The sequence below is a fragment of the Siniperca chuatsi genome, linkage group LG9 (assembly GCF_020085105.1).
Source record: "Siniperca chuatsi isolate FFG_IHB_CAS linkage group LG9, ASM2008510v1, whole genome shotgun sequence".
In the NCBI taxonomy this organism is placed as follows: Eukaryota; Metazoa; Chordata; class Actinopteri; order Centrarchiformes; family Sinipercidae; genus Siniperca; species Siniperca chuatsi.
In genome coordinates this window covers 11,155,580-11,170,956 of record NC_058050.1, presented here as the reverse complement: position 1 = coordinate 11,170,956, position 15,377 = coordinate 11,155,580, and the positions used below count along the sequence as shown (strand labels likewise).

The 15,377-nt window shown below is 43.5% G+C and overlaps 1 protein-coding gene across 3 annotated transcripts in view; it reads left to right on the top strand.

The window, feature by feature from the left end:
- The window catches only part of LOC122882039 (nectin-2-like), a 74,683-nt gene that overhangs the window by 19,957 nt on the left and 39,349 nt on the right, over positions 1-15,377 (top strand). For all 3 annotated transcript variants that reach the window (XM_044208992.1, XM_044208991.1, XM_044208990.1), the window contains exons 2-6: positions 8,192-8,301; positions 9,168-9,417; positions 11,729-12,022; positions 12,180-12,297; positions 12,962-13,110. In XM_044208992.1, coding sequence (XP_044064927.1) covers positions 8,192-8,301; positions 9,168-9,417; positions 11,729-12,022; positions 12,180-12,297; positions 12,962-13,110 — 921 coding nt within the window. The remainder of the gene's footprint in view (positions 1-8,191; positions 8,302-9,167; positions 9,418-11,728; positions 12,023-12,179; positions 12,298-12,961; positions 13,111-15,377) is intronic.

Genomic DNA, 15,377 nt, shown 5'->3' with positions numbered 1-15,377 from the left:
ACACTTTTCTCCTGCTGTGCACTTCTGACTTAGCCTGATCCTTTAATTCATGGCTATTTCCAAAGTGAGATGCTGCCAGACTCTGGATGTGCACAAACACACACACACACACACACACACACACACACACACACTTCCAAAATCATTCAGAGTGATGTCCAAAGGATTTTTTTTGTAAGCTTACTGCTAGACCTGATAAAGAGGTGCAAGGCCTCAGCATGCATAATAGGGAATAGATCAAGACACTCAGACACTGACCCTAGACTTGTCTGAAAAATGTTTTCCCAAAGCTTCAGATTTACATTTCATACTTGCACACTGACTGCAGATCTGTCACTATAGTCACCCGGCAGTAAAACCCGAAATTACATGCAGGGCTAAAATAACATGCCCAGTACAATTACCATGAGGAGCGATGGCACACAGGGCTAGAATGAAGAAGTCAGACAGAAAAAGAACTAGCAGAGTAAAAAAAAAAGTAGTCAAGGAAGAGCAGAATGAGCCAGAGGGATGAAAAGGATTTATTCCAAAATGAAAAGACAGGACAGGGCTATGGCACAGAGGGGAAAAAAAAGAAAGTGAGCGATGCCGAGAGAAGGCAAGAGCTGTGGAGGTAGAATGATGTGCAGGGCCTGAGCAGACAAAGCAGAGCCAGGAGCCGCAGGGGAGCTGGGTGTCTGTCAGCCATCCAGCCAGTATGTTATTCAGTCACTTATTCAGTGGGTTGGAGCGATAGCAGTAGCAAGGCAGTATAGAAGCAGTAGTTATTTGTTTGACTCAGGAGAGCTGTGTCCTTTCTGTCCACAGTAAACTGCATGTCACAAGCAAGACTTTACTGTCCCTAAACGGGCCCAGCGCCAAATGAAAACATGCAATACCATAAAACCGCGCTCATGTCTTATGGCCTTGGTCATTTTCTTTTTTGTGTATTTTATGCTTTATACACCTCTACTTTACACAGTTGCTGTATTTCTTCATGTCCCAGAGTCATTCTTTATCGCAGTCTTTTCTCTTTGAGCATCTCACTCCTTCCCTCATTTGCTCTCTTTCCCCTCTCTCTCCTGGGTCAGGTACAGTGTAGATGTTGGTGTTTTATCAATAATGAAGAGACAAGAGGAGGAGGAGGAGAGCACACTGCTTTCGTTCTTACCTGGGGATGAATTATTCACACCGTGTGTGTGTGTGTGTGTGTGTGTGTGTGTGTGTGTGTGTGTGTGTGTGTGTGTGTGTGTGTGTGTGTGTGTGTGTGTGTGCGCGCGCTTCTGTTGCTGCCTGTCTAAATGTGGTTATGCTTACTTAGCAGTTGTACGTGTGCAAATGTGTTTTGTCTCGCCACAACCCCCCCCCCACACACCATTTTGACTACTTTGCAAGTCATTTTTAACTCTTATGCATAATTTTCCCTTAGCTTGGCAGATGCTAAATGATTAAGCGTGTTGTGTATGTTATTGGTCGTAAGGTTCATCCTGTTGCGAGGTGCGATACGCTGCAGTTAAACAAAATAATCCGCTATGTATGTTTGACGGATTTTTCCAATTTCATTCAAACATGATTCCCATTTCAGACTTGTTTGACTGCCTGAGCTTGCTAGACCTGAAATATTCTGTTTGTGGTATGTACATAACTGAGAATGGAAGATATAGGAGGAGAGAGGTCCACAGAGAGATGTATGCATGGGCTATTGTAATTTCATGTCAAGGCCCCTGCAGTTCAATGGCTGGGAAATCCCATTGTGAATTCCTCTACTTTGCCAGACTCCTCTTCTTCTCGAACTCATGCATACTGTCAAGACTAAGGTCATGGTCCAGCTTTGGAGGCAGGTGGTTTTGGCCTTTTGAGTTGAAGTATACACCGTTTTGAGAGAATAAAACTGTATTTTTTAAAGTGTTTTTAAACTTCCCTGCTGGGTCTTTTTTCATTAAGATGATACACTTAATTGAATTGGCAAATGCTTATTTTTGCAAATGATATTCACTCGAGTCCTAGGGCATGTTTGTTATGAACAGGCAACTAAATAGGAATATGCATCAGTATACAGATGCATGTGTGCACACACACTCACCAAACACACAAACACCTCCCAGTGCAGATTTCTCCTCCAGCTGTTCTTTTCTCCTTGGCACTTTGAAGCCTGTTCATGTCTCCCTGTGTCCCTCCCTCCAAACCCCTATTTCTCCTTCACTCCCCTTCTGTTACATTTCATGCGTTCCTGCCTCCCTTCCTCATTTCTCCCTGTGTGTCTGATTCCCCTTCTCTTTCCACACTCTGTGTTCAGAGTCAGTTATAAAATATTTCATCATGTCACTGTGAACAAAGTGAAATGTAGCACTCCCTTCTTCTTGCACCTTTTTTCCTCTGCTCCTGTTGCATCACAGGGGTTGTTTTTTTTTTTTACCTCCTGTCTCCTGCATGCAACCTCGCTGTAACACCAAGCCCTTTAACAGCTGTTTTTATTTTTTACATTTCCAAGTTAATTGAACATCAATGGTGATTTCTGAGTGCAGATCTCATGTGATAGCCTTGAAGACTTTGAAGTGTGCTTCTTTATCAAACCAAGGTGCTTTTGACTCGATTGCTTCCACTAGTAAAGCTTACAGCATGAATGGATTATAATAGGATGTCATCGGAGAAGTCCATAATGTGCAGTGGTCACTTCTAAATGTAGCTTTCCAATGTGCTATTGATTGGCCCCTTTTATAGAGAGCCCAGTGGAAAGGTCAATGAGAAGACGAGACACATCTCAAGTCTTCATTTCCTAGTTTTATTCTTGGCTTGTCAAACTGCCTCGCCTGTCAAAGCTAAGCTGCATTCCCACTCTGCTCCCTGCATACCAAAGTATCCACATCTAAATGTGTGTGTGTGTGCTTGCGCAGTGTATGCACGTTCATTGTAGGTTTGTGTGGCTGCATGTGTGTGTGTGCGTGTCTGTGAAGGTCAGAGGAACCAGTGCTGCAACAGTGTCGGGTAGCAGCAGCACACAGCAGGTTCAGGTTGGTGCTGTTCCAGACTCCGGCTGATAACGGCTATTAGTACACACCAGCAGCAGTTTGGACATGACACGCAGCCACAGCAGTGTCACTGTTTTGGTTTGGACACAATAATGGCAACATCTCACAGAAATCACAGTTATAAGGGTAGCTACACATGCAGGCCATTTTAACTAGAATGTCAGATGGTGAGCGTCAGCTTTAATACACGTTTGACCGTCTCTGCTTATGAGTTTTCAAAGCTTCACAATGGAACAAACAGTGTTCCAAAGAGATGAACAATCAGCGCCCAAATTTGCAGGTGCATCATTCACAAAGGCTGCAATATTACAGTATCTAAAGTGATATAGGGAACAGTATTGAGGATTTAGTGAGGAGGAACAGTAGCTACAAGCTGTTGCTCTTCATGAGGGATAGGCAGGTTAGTTATAAAACATTTGGACATTCACAGTTCAAAAATTGGAGGTCTATGTATAAAAGGGCTATTACTGTCACCCTGTTACCCTCTCATACTCTCAAACAACATAGAAGTTGAAGGTCAGCACTTTAATCTAAGTTATTGTTTCATTTCAAGTCCATTTGCTGGTGTACAGAGCCAAAACAACAGAAAAATGTGTCACTGTCCAAATACTTAAAAGCTGCACTGTACAAAACTACAGCCCCAGTAATAATCAAGGAATTGAATCGCCGTCTCTGTGCCAGTGTCTCAGAAAAAAAAATTGCACATCAGGAGCTTCACAAAGCTGGCATTTGGCAGAGCTTTCATTTAGAAACCACTTAAATCCAAGGCCAGTTCACAAACAGGCAGACACTGTTGCACTGAGAATAAAACCTAGACTCTTGAACAATGAAAAAGTAACATCATCTGATAGATCATTCTTAACCATTTTTCAACACTCATGTTCTTGTTTGGGGGAATTTCAAGGATTACTTCAACCCACAGTGTCTTCTGGTTACTGTTAAGCATAGTGGTGAATATGTAATAACATGGACACTTAACATGCATTTATTATGAAAAAGGATTTTTATGGCATCTTGCAGTCCAAGGTACACCATGTGTGGCTGAAAGATGATGAGCCCTCCATATACACAGCTGAACTGTTTCAATGGAATTAATAAATAGGTGATGCAACACCTGGCCTTTGTAAACACAATATCTAAACATCCCTGTACCTTTTTTAATTGCCATTTATTTATTGAGCATCGAGCTCAAGGATAATTCATGCCTGTGCATCAAACCAAAGAGGAGCTGTTTGAAAATGTGGTGTACTCATGATTGGGTGTTCACATTATTTTGGTTTATAGGCAAGCAATCAAGCCCCTAAGGCCGCAGAGGTGGTTATATACCGCACAGACATTCTTTGTATTCTGAAGTCTGGAAAAAAATGGGTCGGGTCTTTCTTGCAGTATCAGAAAAACTCATTTCATTACATCACAAGTGCCACCCTTGGGTCCAAAACTCAAGTCATCAAGTTTGAAAGGTGGGCTGGGAATCATTCTAATTCCCCTGTAAGAAAAAGATTGTGTGTGAGGGGTGAAAAGTCAGAGGCAGATTCCATCAGTACAGAATTGTGACGCCACACCCTGCACTCCATACTGCCTGTATCAACGCTATTATTCTTCAGGAGTGGAGAGGGTGGGCACAACAATAACAACAGCAACAAGAGATTAATGTAAATGGAGAAATTCACACTTCGCACAGACCTGGAAGAATAATGAAAGCCCAGCATGCTTACTGAGACAGCAGTGTGTTAGAAAGGCCAAAGGAAAACACACCCACATTTTCTCTCTCTTTCTCTCTCACACACACACACACTCATACACACACACACACACGCACACAATGTGTGCTAGGAAGCAATCTTCAAGAACACGGAGAATGGGAAAGCTTCATTCTAGCCCACCTGACAGTGCATAGCCACTAGCTTGATGAAATGGCAGAGAGTCAGTGAGCTCTGAAGACCATTAGATATTTTAGGTGATGGCCTGCACTCCCTGTCCCCCTGACGTTGTGCTTTTCTCCACTATAGTGGGGATCAGGCAGAGGACATGAATGCCATTAGGCGTCAGAGTCAGCCAGCCAGGCAACCAGGCAGGCGGACACAGGCTGATAAGCGTATGTTCATTTTATAAGCCACGACTGGCTCAAATGGGCTGCAGAGAAAATTAGGATTTTGAGTCTTTTTTTTTTTTTTGACTTGCTGTCTTGCTTCCTCTGGCTCACTCACTCTGTTTTTTTCTCTCTCTCTCTATTCACAGCCACAGTGTTTCTCACAAGGTCAGGTGTGGAGTCTACCCTGCCTCTCACTGCTTCACACCTCCTGCTCTTCTCCCCTCATCTGCCTCCTTTCGCTCTGTTCCTCTCTACCTGTAAACCCCCACACCCTCTCCATCTTTAGTTTCTCCCATCACATCTCTCTTGGTCTCTTTTTCACCTACTTCCTCTCTCACTCCTTTTATTTCTCTCTTCTAAATGTCTCTCTTTTGTCCCTCAGCTGTCTCCTATTAACCTTGTTTATAACTCGCACCATCTCCCCTTCGAGATCCTCCTCCTCTCTCCTTTTCTCTCACCACTTTCTCTTTTCACTCCCTCTTTCATTCTCTATTCCTGGCACCGTGTTCTCTTCACACACTTTCATCCCCACTTTCCTTACACCCCCTCCCCTCCCCTCTCCTCTGCTCTCATCCTTCATCACTTTGGCATTCCCAGGCTGTCTCTTGTCTCCTCCTTTCATCCTTCCATCCTCCTATCACACTTCCTCTCCTTCTTCCTTCCTGATTCATATTCCTCTTCACAGACGAATGGTGGGAAATATGGGAATGTCAGCGTGACCAGGCAGGAGATCAGAGAAGACTGTGTTAATATGGCAGGGCTGTCGCAGCCCCATCAGCATAATGTGTGTGTGTGTGCGTGCACATCATGTGGGTGTTAAAGACATAATGATAGGTGACAGTACTTGAGGATGTTGAAGAGGGCAGTTTGTGTGTGCATGCATTTGTTTGTTAATGTGCGTTTGGTGGCGTTTCTTGTATGTCACCTGCAGGCAGCAGAGCTACTGTAAAGTAGAGCAGCGGTGACACAAGGCTTCTGTTCTCACTCTCCTCCCCTCCAACCCTCTTTTTCTCTCCCTCCATCTCTCTCCCTCTGTCGCTCCTCCTTTCTTCTCAGTCTTACCCTTGAACCGGCTTTTATTCTCTAATTCCCTTAGTTCCTGTCTGCCTCCACCTCCCGTCTCTCTCTCTCTTCTGTTTAATATGACCAATGCTCTCTAAATATTTATACTGACAATTACTATTTCAAATGCCACCTCTCCTCAGCATTTCAAAAAGTCTGTTGTGTCGATGTACATGCACACGCATGCACCCGCTGACTTTTTCTTCTCTGCTGTTCTAATGACACAGAGTCTCTGAGTCTTCAGGGCTGGGGTTTGAGGACTATCATGGAGGATGAGGGCGTGCAAGTCTTTGTATGTCTTGTGTGTAATATTCATTTCCCTGGGGCTATATAGAGTCTCATAAGGCCAGCCTGTCTCTCATCTAAGCTCTGGCAGGAGTTGACCTGGGTTGGCTTTCCTCTTATTGCCTCCGAATGACAGACAACAGGCCCGGCTCGGCTCTGCCCCCACATTATGTGTTTGGACACAACGGCTGTGCATGTGTTTGTGTGTAAATTTACACATGTGCACACAAGTGAAATCTGAGGCGGAGTAACTTATCTTCAGTGCCACATTGTGTAATGACCTCTGACATGTCAAGCTGACTTGGTCCATACACCCCAATCAAGACTAGTAATCAAGGGTTTCAATAACCCTTCATCCCCTTTTCCCCTGCTCTGCTACATCCTTTGGTAACCAGAGAACAGCTCCTATTCCCAAAGCTAATCTATTGTTTGTCAGACTGGTTCAGGTAGATTGACAAAAGGGTTGTAGCTTGATCTTTGCTAAATGATGTAGACATTTGAAAGATCACAGGCCAGAAGATCGACATTAAAGCTGTCATATGTATGAATGTGTGTGTGCAGATGCTTTTGTGTATCTTCTTGCACAGATATGCTCGGGCATGTGTGCCCCCCCCAAAAAAGAAAAAGAGCAAGCTGTTCCTCTTTCCACCCCAATAAGGCTCTCTGCTGCTCCCATGGGCTGCTTAGTGGTTGTCCAGAGGTTACTCTGTGGCTACAAGGGAGTTGTTTTGTGGTTGTAAATTGGGCTGGTCCTGGGAGAGCTGGTGTTATTCTAGGAAAGGCTTGTTTTCCTCCACTTTCCCACTCACTCTTTCGCTCATTCCTCTCTCTTCTCTTCCTCTGTATTGATATCTCAGATCTCCCTAGAGAAGAGAAGATGTGGTGTTTATTGCTCGTCAAAAGAGAGAGACAGCACTGCCCTTTCCTCTTATCTCCTAGCCTATGGGTTTTGTGCGTGTGTTTTCCATCAGCCCTCCAGATCATATTAGTTTCAACACAACAGCTTTGGTTCAGCACAGACTGGTGGAACAAGTTCTGCAATTGTTTGTCTTTAAGGGAAGTTGTTTCATTGGTGCTGTTGTATGTGTGTAATTTGCTGGTAAACACATTGTGAGTACACACATTCGCACACGTAGCCCTGGCTGCAGACATTTGAAGTTGTGTATCCGCAGGTAATCTACTCTTACTTAAAACAGGTGCCATCTTGCTGACATACACTAATGCGCGCTTACTCATACAAGTAATTACATTTTCACAGAGACCTGGATTACACACACAAACACACACATATACACGGACAGATTGTCGTTCTAAAGCTCCCTCGTTCTTTCTGTTTCTCACACGCCCACTGACACAACACACCAAGAAAAGCATATTTATTTTGACTCTTTGCTGTTGCACAGGAATGTGTCGGCACAGCAAATGGCAGGTTATAGAAAAGCATAACCCATCCACTTGATTTATGACCTATGTGCAAAAGAGAACTGGCTTTCCTCTTTTTTTCCTCAGCACCCCCTGTTTTTTTGTTCATTCCATCCCCACATGCAGTCATGGAGAGATACCAGACTCTTGGCCTACTTGCCTGGGTTCACTAATGCTGTCCTCTGTTGTACCACACTGTCCTCATTTATCATCAGGAGGCTTTGTACCAACACAATTCCTCTGCTCCCTTTCCTTGTCCCATCTCCTAGCTTGGGAAGGAAGGAAACAGACATTAATCTTTCTCTTTCTCTCTTTCTCCTAGGAGTGTCAGGTCAGCGGGTAAAGGTGGAGCCAGAGGTGTCGTCGTATCCCGGCCAGACAGTCAACCTGCGCTGTGCTTTCACTGATGCCACTGGGATTCAACTCACAATGGTCAGATACACACTGTCATTATACAATTGTTTTCTTTTTTTCAGTAAGGATTTGATTACTTCTTTATACCACCACACTCATATCAACTCAAAACTGGGTTTGTGGTATGAAATTCTAATGAAAATGTCTGTTTCATCCCGAAATTGCAGCTCATTGTGCTGACTAGACACAGTACAATTGGTTGAAATTGCTTGGGACTGCAATTTACTTTCACAATTCAAGTGAACAGCCATTGGACATTAAGCGAATAAACAATTGAATATTTGACTAAATGGGGCTATTTTTTCCCTGTAAAATAAAGTATTTGTCAATTATGCATTGAGCTGATTCTGCAGGTGTGTGAAACAGGTGGACAAGAGCAATTCATTGCAATCAAAATAAACATAAAATGATAAAACAGGTCCATGTGCCTTGTTTACCTAGCAATCTAACAAATCATAGCTCACAGAAATAATCCTAAGGCTAGTAAGAGGTTTTTATCACATTTAGGCTTAATGGTTTATTACTCTAAACAAACAATACTAAGCTTCATTTTGCTTTAGGGGATTGAATATGGTAATGTCCACACTTCTTAGTCGCATCTCAATGAAGTGGGAAGTGCACAACTTCCTTGGTTCTGCTAAGAGCAGCTGAAAGAGAAAGAGGGAGAGAGAGTGCTGCTCCTGAAAAACTCACATCCATATTCATACCTGCTCCACTTATTTGATTGTGATGCTGTGTACGCTGCCCCGTGGAGTTTACAGCAAAATGTGGATGTCTTAAAATACTCCCCCGTGTCGCTTATCAATGCCATGATAAAGAGGCCTGTTGTTTTTCTCAGTCACTGTGCACATCCTAACCACGACCTTGTGCCTCCTCCACCACAGGTCACGTGGATCTACGAGCAGAAGGAAGGAGTAAGGATCAACATCGCTGTGTTTCACCCCAACTTCGAACCCAACTACCCTGACTCACCCGTGAAGGGCAGAGTCAGCTTCACAACCAGTCCCCCAAACCTGGCCAGTCCCTCTATCCAGATAAGCAATGTTAGGATGACCGATGAGGGGAAGTACATCTGCGAGTATGCTACCTACCCCAGTGGCAACGAGCAAGGCATCACATACCTGGTCATGCTGGGTAGGTCACTAACATCATTTATATAATGTGTATATACAGATAGGTGACAAATTATAGGAAGAACCTGAGCAAATGAGTTGAGAAACAGTGAATGCAGATGTTATCATTGCTGTGCATTAGGGGTCATGAATGATTTGATGTGAAATGGGAATAATACGGCCTTCACAGTCACCTGATCGCAACCTAAATAAACACCTCTGGGATTTTTTGGACTGACGTTTTAGACAGCAACCAGGAGATGTACTGATATTTAACACATATAAGAGTAATGTTATTCCAACAAAGGACAGAGGCTTTATTTAAGTCTCAAGCTTTCTGTTTTACTTTGAAACCATCGTCAGAAGCAGGTAGAGGTGTCAGAAAACTACAGCTAATAAATACGAAAGATTGAGTCCGGAACAATGCCTCTGTCTTCTTTTGGAGTAACAATGCCTCTGTCTTCTTTTATTTATATATGTGTTACACAGCACTATGCACCACCATTGTCACCAAATGGAAAATGAATATCTTTTGGAAGTATGTTTAGTTTTTTTATCTTGTGAGATGGAGAACATCAAATCACACTACAAGAACTACAAAGATTTCAAGTGTGACACAATAAAGTCCAAAACCTATTGTATTTCCATTCTGGTCCCTGATGTAACGAATGCAAAGATACAGATGTTCAGGTAACTAGGCAACAATACTATATCATCAGTAAAATCAGTCTAGGTCAAACATTCTAAAACATAAAATATTGAAAATTGCAATCAAATTATAACTAAAAGGAAGTTTCCCATCAGCCACAATTTAATCTACTATTGAAAACTGTGGTATTACTTATTTTCTAATGTTCCAAGGTAACTTCTGGCACCCCAGAACTTGAACAAGAAGTACCCATGTTGGTATTAAATGTCGGCAATACTAGCTCTAGCCTGGTGTGCATGAGTTCCCCCCCAACCCTATGAAAGCGGGCCTTAGAGATACACGGGAGCTCTGTTGGTATAAATATTATGCACCACACTTGGTCGTGGTTTTACGGATCTGTCACGCAAGCTGTTGGAATTGTTCTTTACCAACATGTGGTTCAAACCCATCACAGGGTACTGTCTCACAAGGACTTGCAACATTGCTAAATGCTCCCTATAAAATTTCTATTTTATTACATTAGGAAAAGTGCCACTTTTCAATCCCAAATTGGCTTTTTGTCAGGCACAGAGGAATCAAACCCAACACAAACCTGACTAACTTGTTCTGAAATATCTGTAGTCTGTCGAAGAATTTTCTCCATACTTTCATGCCTTGAATGGAATGAGTAATAAAGAAATGTATAACAAAAGAACTGGCCAAAAACTTTTTTCTGTATCGCATGGTGTTTGTCCAGTAGAGTTTTTAGAGAGCCTTGTTGAATCTGTGCAACTAGTGCATTAAAGCTTTTCTTTGATGTTTTTTCCTTAAAAAAGTGTGTGTGTGTGTGTATATATATATATATATATATATATATATATATATATATATATATATATATATATATATATATATATATATATATATATATATATACATACATACATACATACATATGCAAAGTACTCTCTGCCTACCTCTCTCTGTCAGTCTCTCTAGCTCTCTCTCCCTCCCCCAAAGGTAGCATGCAGTCCACATAGGCTTAATTGCTATTATAAGTGGTATTGCCAGATCAGTTGTGTTCTTGTTAATGCAATGGAACCATTGGTCTAACCTTGGCCCGGCACCAGTGCCTCTGCTACGCTCTCTTCTCTCTCCAACGCATCATGCCTCCCTGCCTCCCCTCGGGCACTTTATTGATCTGGCTGCTTGTCATGCCTGCTGTCAGCTCCTGTCCTGCTTGCTCTCCTCTGATCCCACACTAGTATCAGAGAGGGCAGTTGAGGAGGTATGAGGAGGGAAGTAGAGTAGAGAGGGTGGTGGATGATGAGTTCATGTAGTGATTTAGAATTTGTCTATGGAAATGCACTGGACCAGTCAGGGAAATTGTTTATCAGTGGTGGGTGATGGGGATAGAGAGGGAATAGATTAAAGAAATGGAGGGAGACTGAAAGAAGATTTAGGGTTTGGGTGTGTTTGCACTGGTGCTCATAATTGTTGGAGAAAGGGAGGGAGTGAGAGACAGAGAGAGAGATTTTGCCAGGCTGGTGACTCAAATTGTTTATCAATAATGGTGCACATTATCTTTTCCCTCAGCTGTCTTATTTCCATTTTATCTATTTCTACATCCTTTAATCTTCTCTCTGCCACTCTGTGTCTCTTCCTCTCTCCACCCTCCGTCCTCATCAATCCGTCCATCCATCAGCTAAGCCTCAGAACTCAGCCTCCATCGTAACAGTGGAAGCAGGCACTCAGCCAGTTGTCGTGGCACGCTGCGAGTCTGTGGATGGCCGCCCCGCTGCCCAGATCTCCTGGGTGACCACAGCCAATGGTAATGCGACAACAGTGTCTAAGCCGGGTGCTGACAACACTGTGACAGTGAGCAGCGAGTACCGCATGGTTCCAACAGCAGCAGACAACGGGAAAGACATCAGCTGCGTGGTGGCGCACAGGACCCAGGGCAAACCTGAGAGCTTCCCGTTGAAGCTAGCCATTCAGTGTAAGACACCACACACACACAACCCACCACTTATTATTCCATGAATTCCTTTGCTGTTCACGCTCTAACATGGTTTTACCCATTTCAAACCTTGGAGTGATTAATTGAACGCTATTTTTTTCTCCTCCCTTCTGACATTCATCTGTCCTTCCCCCAGATGCCCCTCAAGTATCAATAGTGGGTTACGACAATAATTGGTACGTGGGTCGCACAAATGTGGTGCTCACCTGCCAGGCTACCGGAAACCCTGTCCCGATCTCCACCCTGTGGAAGACGTGAGTATCAGCACATACACCATGTCTTTTGTCTAGTCGTTTCTTGCCCTGTCTGTCTTTCCCAACGTCTCATGCTTTCTCTTTCTCTTATCTCTTTGTCTTTAATTTTTCCTTCCTTACCCTTCATTCCCAGGTCCACAGAGCTGTAATCAGCGCTTTTTATTATTGTCACTACAGCCCTCTGCACTGATCATGGAGATAGCTGTATAATAATTCTCTTAATGGACTCTGTGACTTGAGATTTAACCCTCGCATAATGAGAAACACAATATGACTCCCTCTCTCCCTTTTTCCGTATTATCTATTAATATAACTGTGACAAAATTTGAAAAAAAACCCCGGAAAGTCTGGAACTTTAAAATGAGGAGAGATGAGATTTTGGGCCCGGATCCAGCAGTTTTGATTTTCCTCCTGTCTCCATCGTATTTTCCTCCACTGTGTGATAATGGATTGCCTTTTGAGGAAAGAGGAAACTGATTGGTTTTGCACTGCCGATCAAGATTAGTGGAATTTGATGACATTGCACAATACATTTCTGTAAATGTACATCTGTCTCAGTGCTCTCATTGTGCACAAAGTAAAAAAAAACAGTCACATTTTTTTCTTTCTTTTTGGCCTTCTCCCTTTTCTTCTTTCTCATGCCGATATGCTCATGTCCCTGCAGTATGTCAGGAGAGTTGCCAGACACGGTGCTGATCACAGGCAACGAGCTGAAGGTACTGAAGGTGGACGATGCCGTCAATACCACTTTTGTCTGTGAGGTCAAGAACCGCATTGGGACTGGCAGGGACCAGGTCACAGCCATAGTCAGAGGTGAGTTGAAGGACACAAACAAGCACACACCTGAACACATGTACACGAAAAAGTATAAATACATAGCATATGCATAAACGGTCCTCAAGACGTAGGTCAGATAACATTTAAAAACATACTTTAACCTGCTTGGAGTACAACTTGTGGGGTGTTTTTCACAAGTAACAGAAGTGATATTTTTGTGCACTTCTCTGTGATATGATGAATTAGCATTAGAATTGTTCCTGTCATCACAAATCCACCCATCTGCTTCTCGAAGTAGGTTAAAAGCAAGACAAAGTGTAATTTTCACAAGTTACAAATGTCCTAAAACACTGATAAATTGTACACAGCAAATGAGTCAGTGAAGCAGTGAACATTTCAGAAGTTAAATGAAAAACCTATTTGTGGCTCACTTGGGTCTCGTTCATCATCTAGACCTTCCCCTGGCTTGTATATGAAAACATTTATATCCTGTGAACTGATGAACTAGAACCAAGTGCACTTTCATCACACATGCTGCACATTTCCTGGTGTACTATGCCTTCATGTCTTCCCCACGGATACATATTCTGCCTCACATGTCACATGAATACATACATACACACATTTTGTGCTGAGGACTGTCTTGGGTGTGTAGTGTAGGGCTAGAGGGTCCAGCTGCTCTGTCCGTGGTGTGTGTGTATGTATGTATGTGTTTTTAGAGCGTATGTGCATGCATTTGCGTGCTTTTGGGTTCTTCCCTTCAACTTTTCATCTCTCTTTCTCTGTGTCCTATTAAGAATGTACGTCACTTTTCTACGTCTCTTTGCGTACACTCAGTAACACTGTATTATAAAAGTTTCTATGCCTCAGTGATGCCCAAGGCCTGTCTATCCGCTTCGTACATCACATGGAATTTACAAAGCGTTTTTTCACAAGGTTTTTAGTGGTAGTTCACATTTGTGAGTGGTGCATGTAGACGAGGTCCTTCTCACTGATATTTTCTTTTATTGAGAGCAGTTTGCCCCCTAAAGTTATGATCACAAAAGCGACTGAGTAGCTTCTCAGCAGTATCCTTGGCCATCAGTAATGACAGGACAGACTAAAGCAAAGCAAATGAGCAGTGTTCATTAGTCAGTGTCTTGAAGATAAGGCTGCAATCACTAAAAGTGATACGTGTGACTCACAGTGACACTGTTGACTTTGCATTGAAGTGGATTTTAGTGTTGCCTTGGGTTTAGCTGAGCGCAGATACACTGCGTCTGTCTGTGTGTAGCTTGTTGTATCACGTCAGGTCTTGGAGTTAAACCATCCATAACGGTGCCAGTTAAGATGGACATACTTCCATTCCCCTCTCTTCCTCAGTAGTTTTAGTTGCACCCCTCTACAGGGTTCACTCCTGTATTTCACCTCATGCAAAATACATCCTCCTCCACTCTTCTGTCGCATGCCTGCACTTAACCGGAAGTTATTTCCTGCTGACATGGGGGTAAACCTTGCCTGTAATGGGGAAAAAGTGCATTTCTCTAGTGGCTACATTTTAAGAACAACCCAACTACTTCATGCCCTCATCCCCCCCCATGTCCACTTACTCAGTCTCGCCTCCTTTATTTCCTTCTTTTTTTCTCTCTCACCCCCCATCTTCCGTCAAGTCCCTTGGCTCCTTATGGTGCCACAGCATGCGTCACCACTCCTCTGGGGCCCCTCTGTACTGCTGCATAGTAGTGTAACTGGCTGCTGTAGCACAAAGGATGTCACCATCTCCTGCTGTATATTACAAGCAACAGGCAGGGAAGATACAAAGATCCAGGGCGCAGAGGGAGGAAGATAGAGGCTGCTGCTTTTAGGCTAAAAAGCCAGGGAACATGCACCAGGATAAATCAGTGCCAGCATGCAATCCTCACGCTAAGAGGGAGAGAGAGCAAAGGCATGAGGGATGGAGGGAGAGAGTGGATGCTGACAGCATTTAAAACTCCCATGGGAATCTTGTGCCACTGCATCCTATCTCCACTGCTATTGGCCTTCACTGTCTCTCAGCATAGCGTGTGTGTCTGTCTGTCTCCAAGCCTCTCAGAGCGGATCAGTCACCCTTTGCTGCTTCAGCTCCTGGCTGCCTCTCTCCTCATTCCACGATCCGTCCCTTTCTCGCTCTGTCGTTTATCCTACATTTCTACTCCCATTCTTCAGCCCACTTTCTCCTTTTTTCCCCTCTTCCTCTCTCTTTTTCTTTCTGGTCTCTACCAGCGTTGAACTTCCCACAGTTTCCTTGTCCTGTCATCACCCTCCTCCATCTTGTCTTGCTCTCT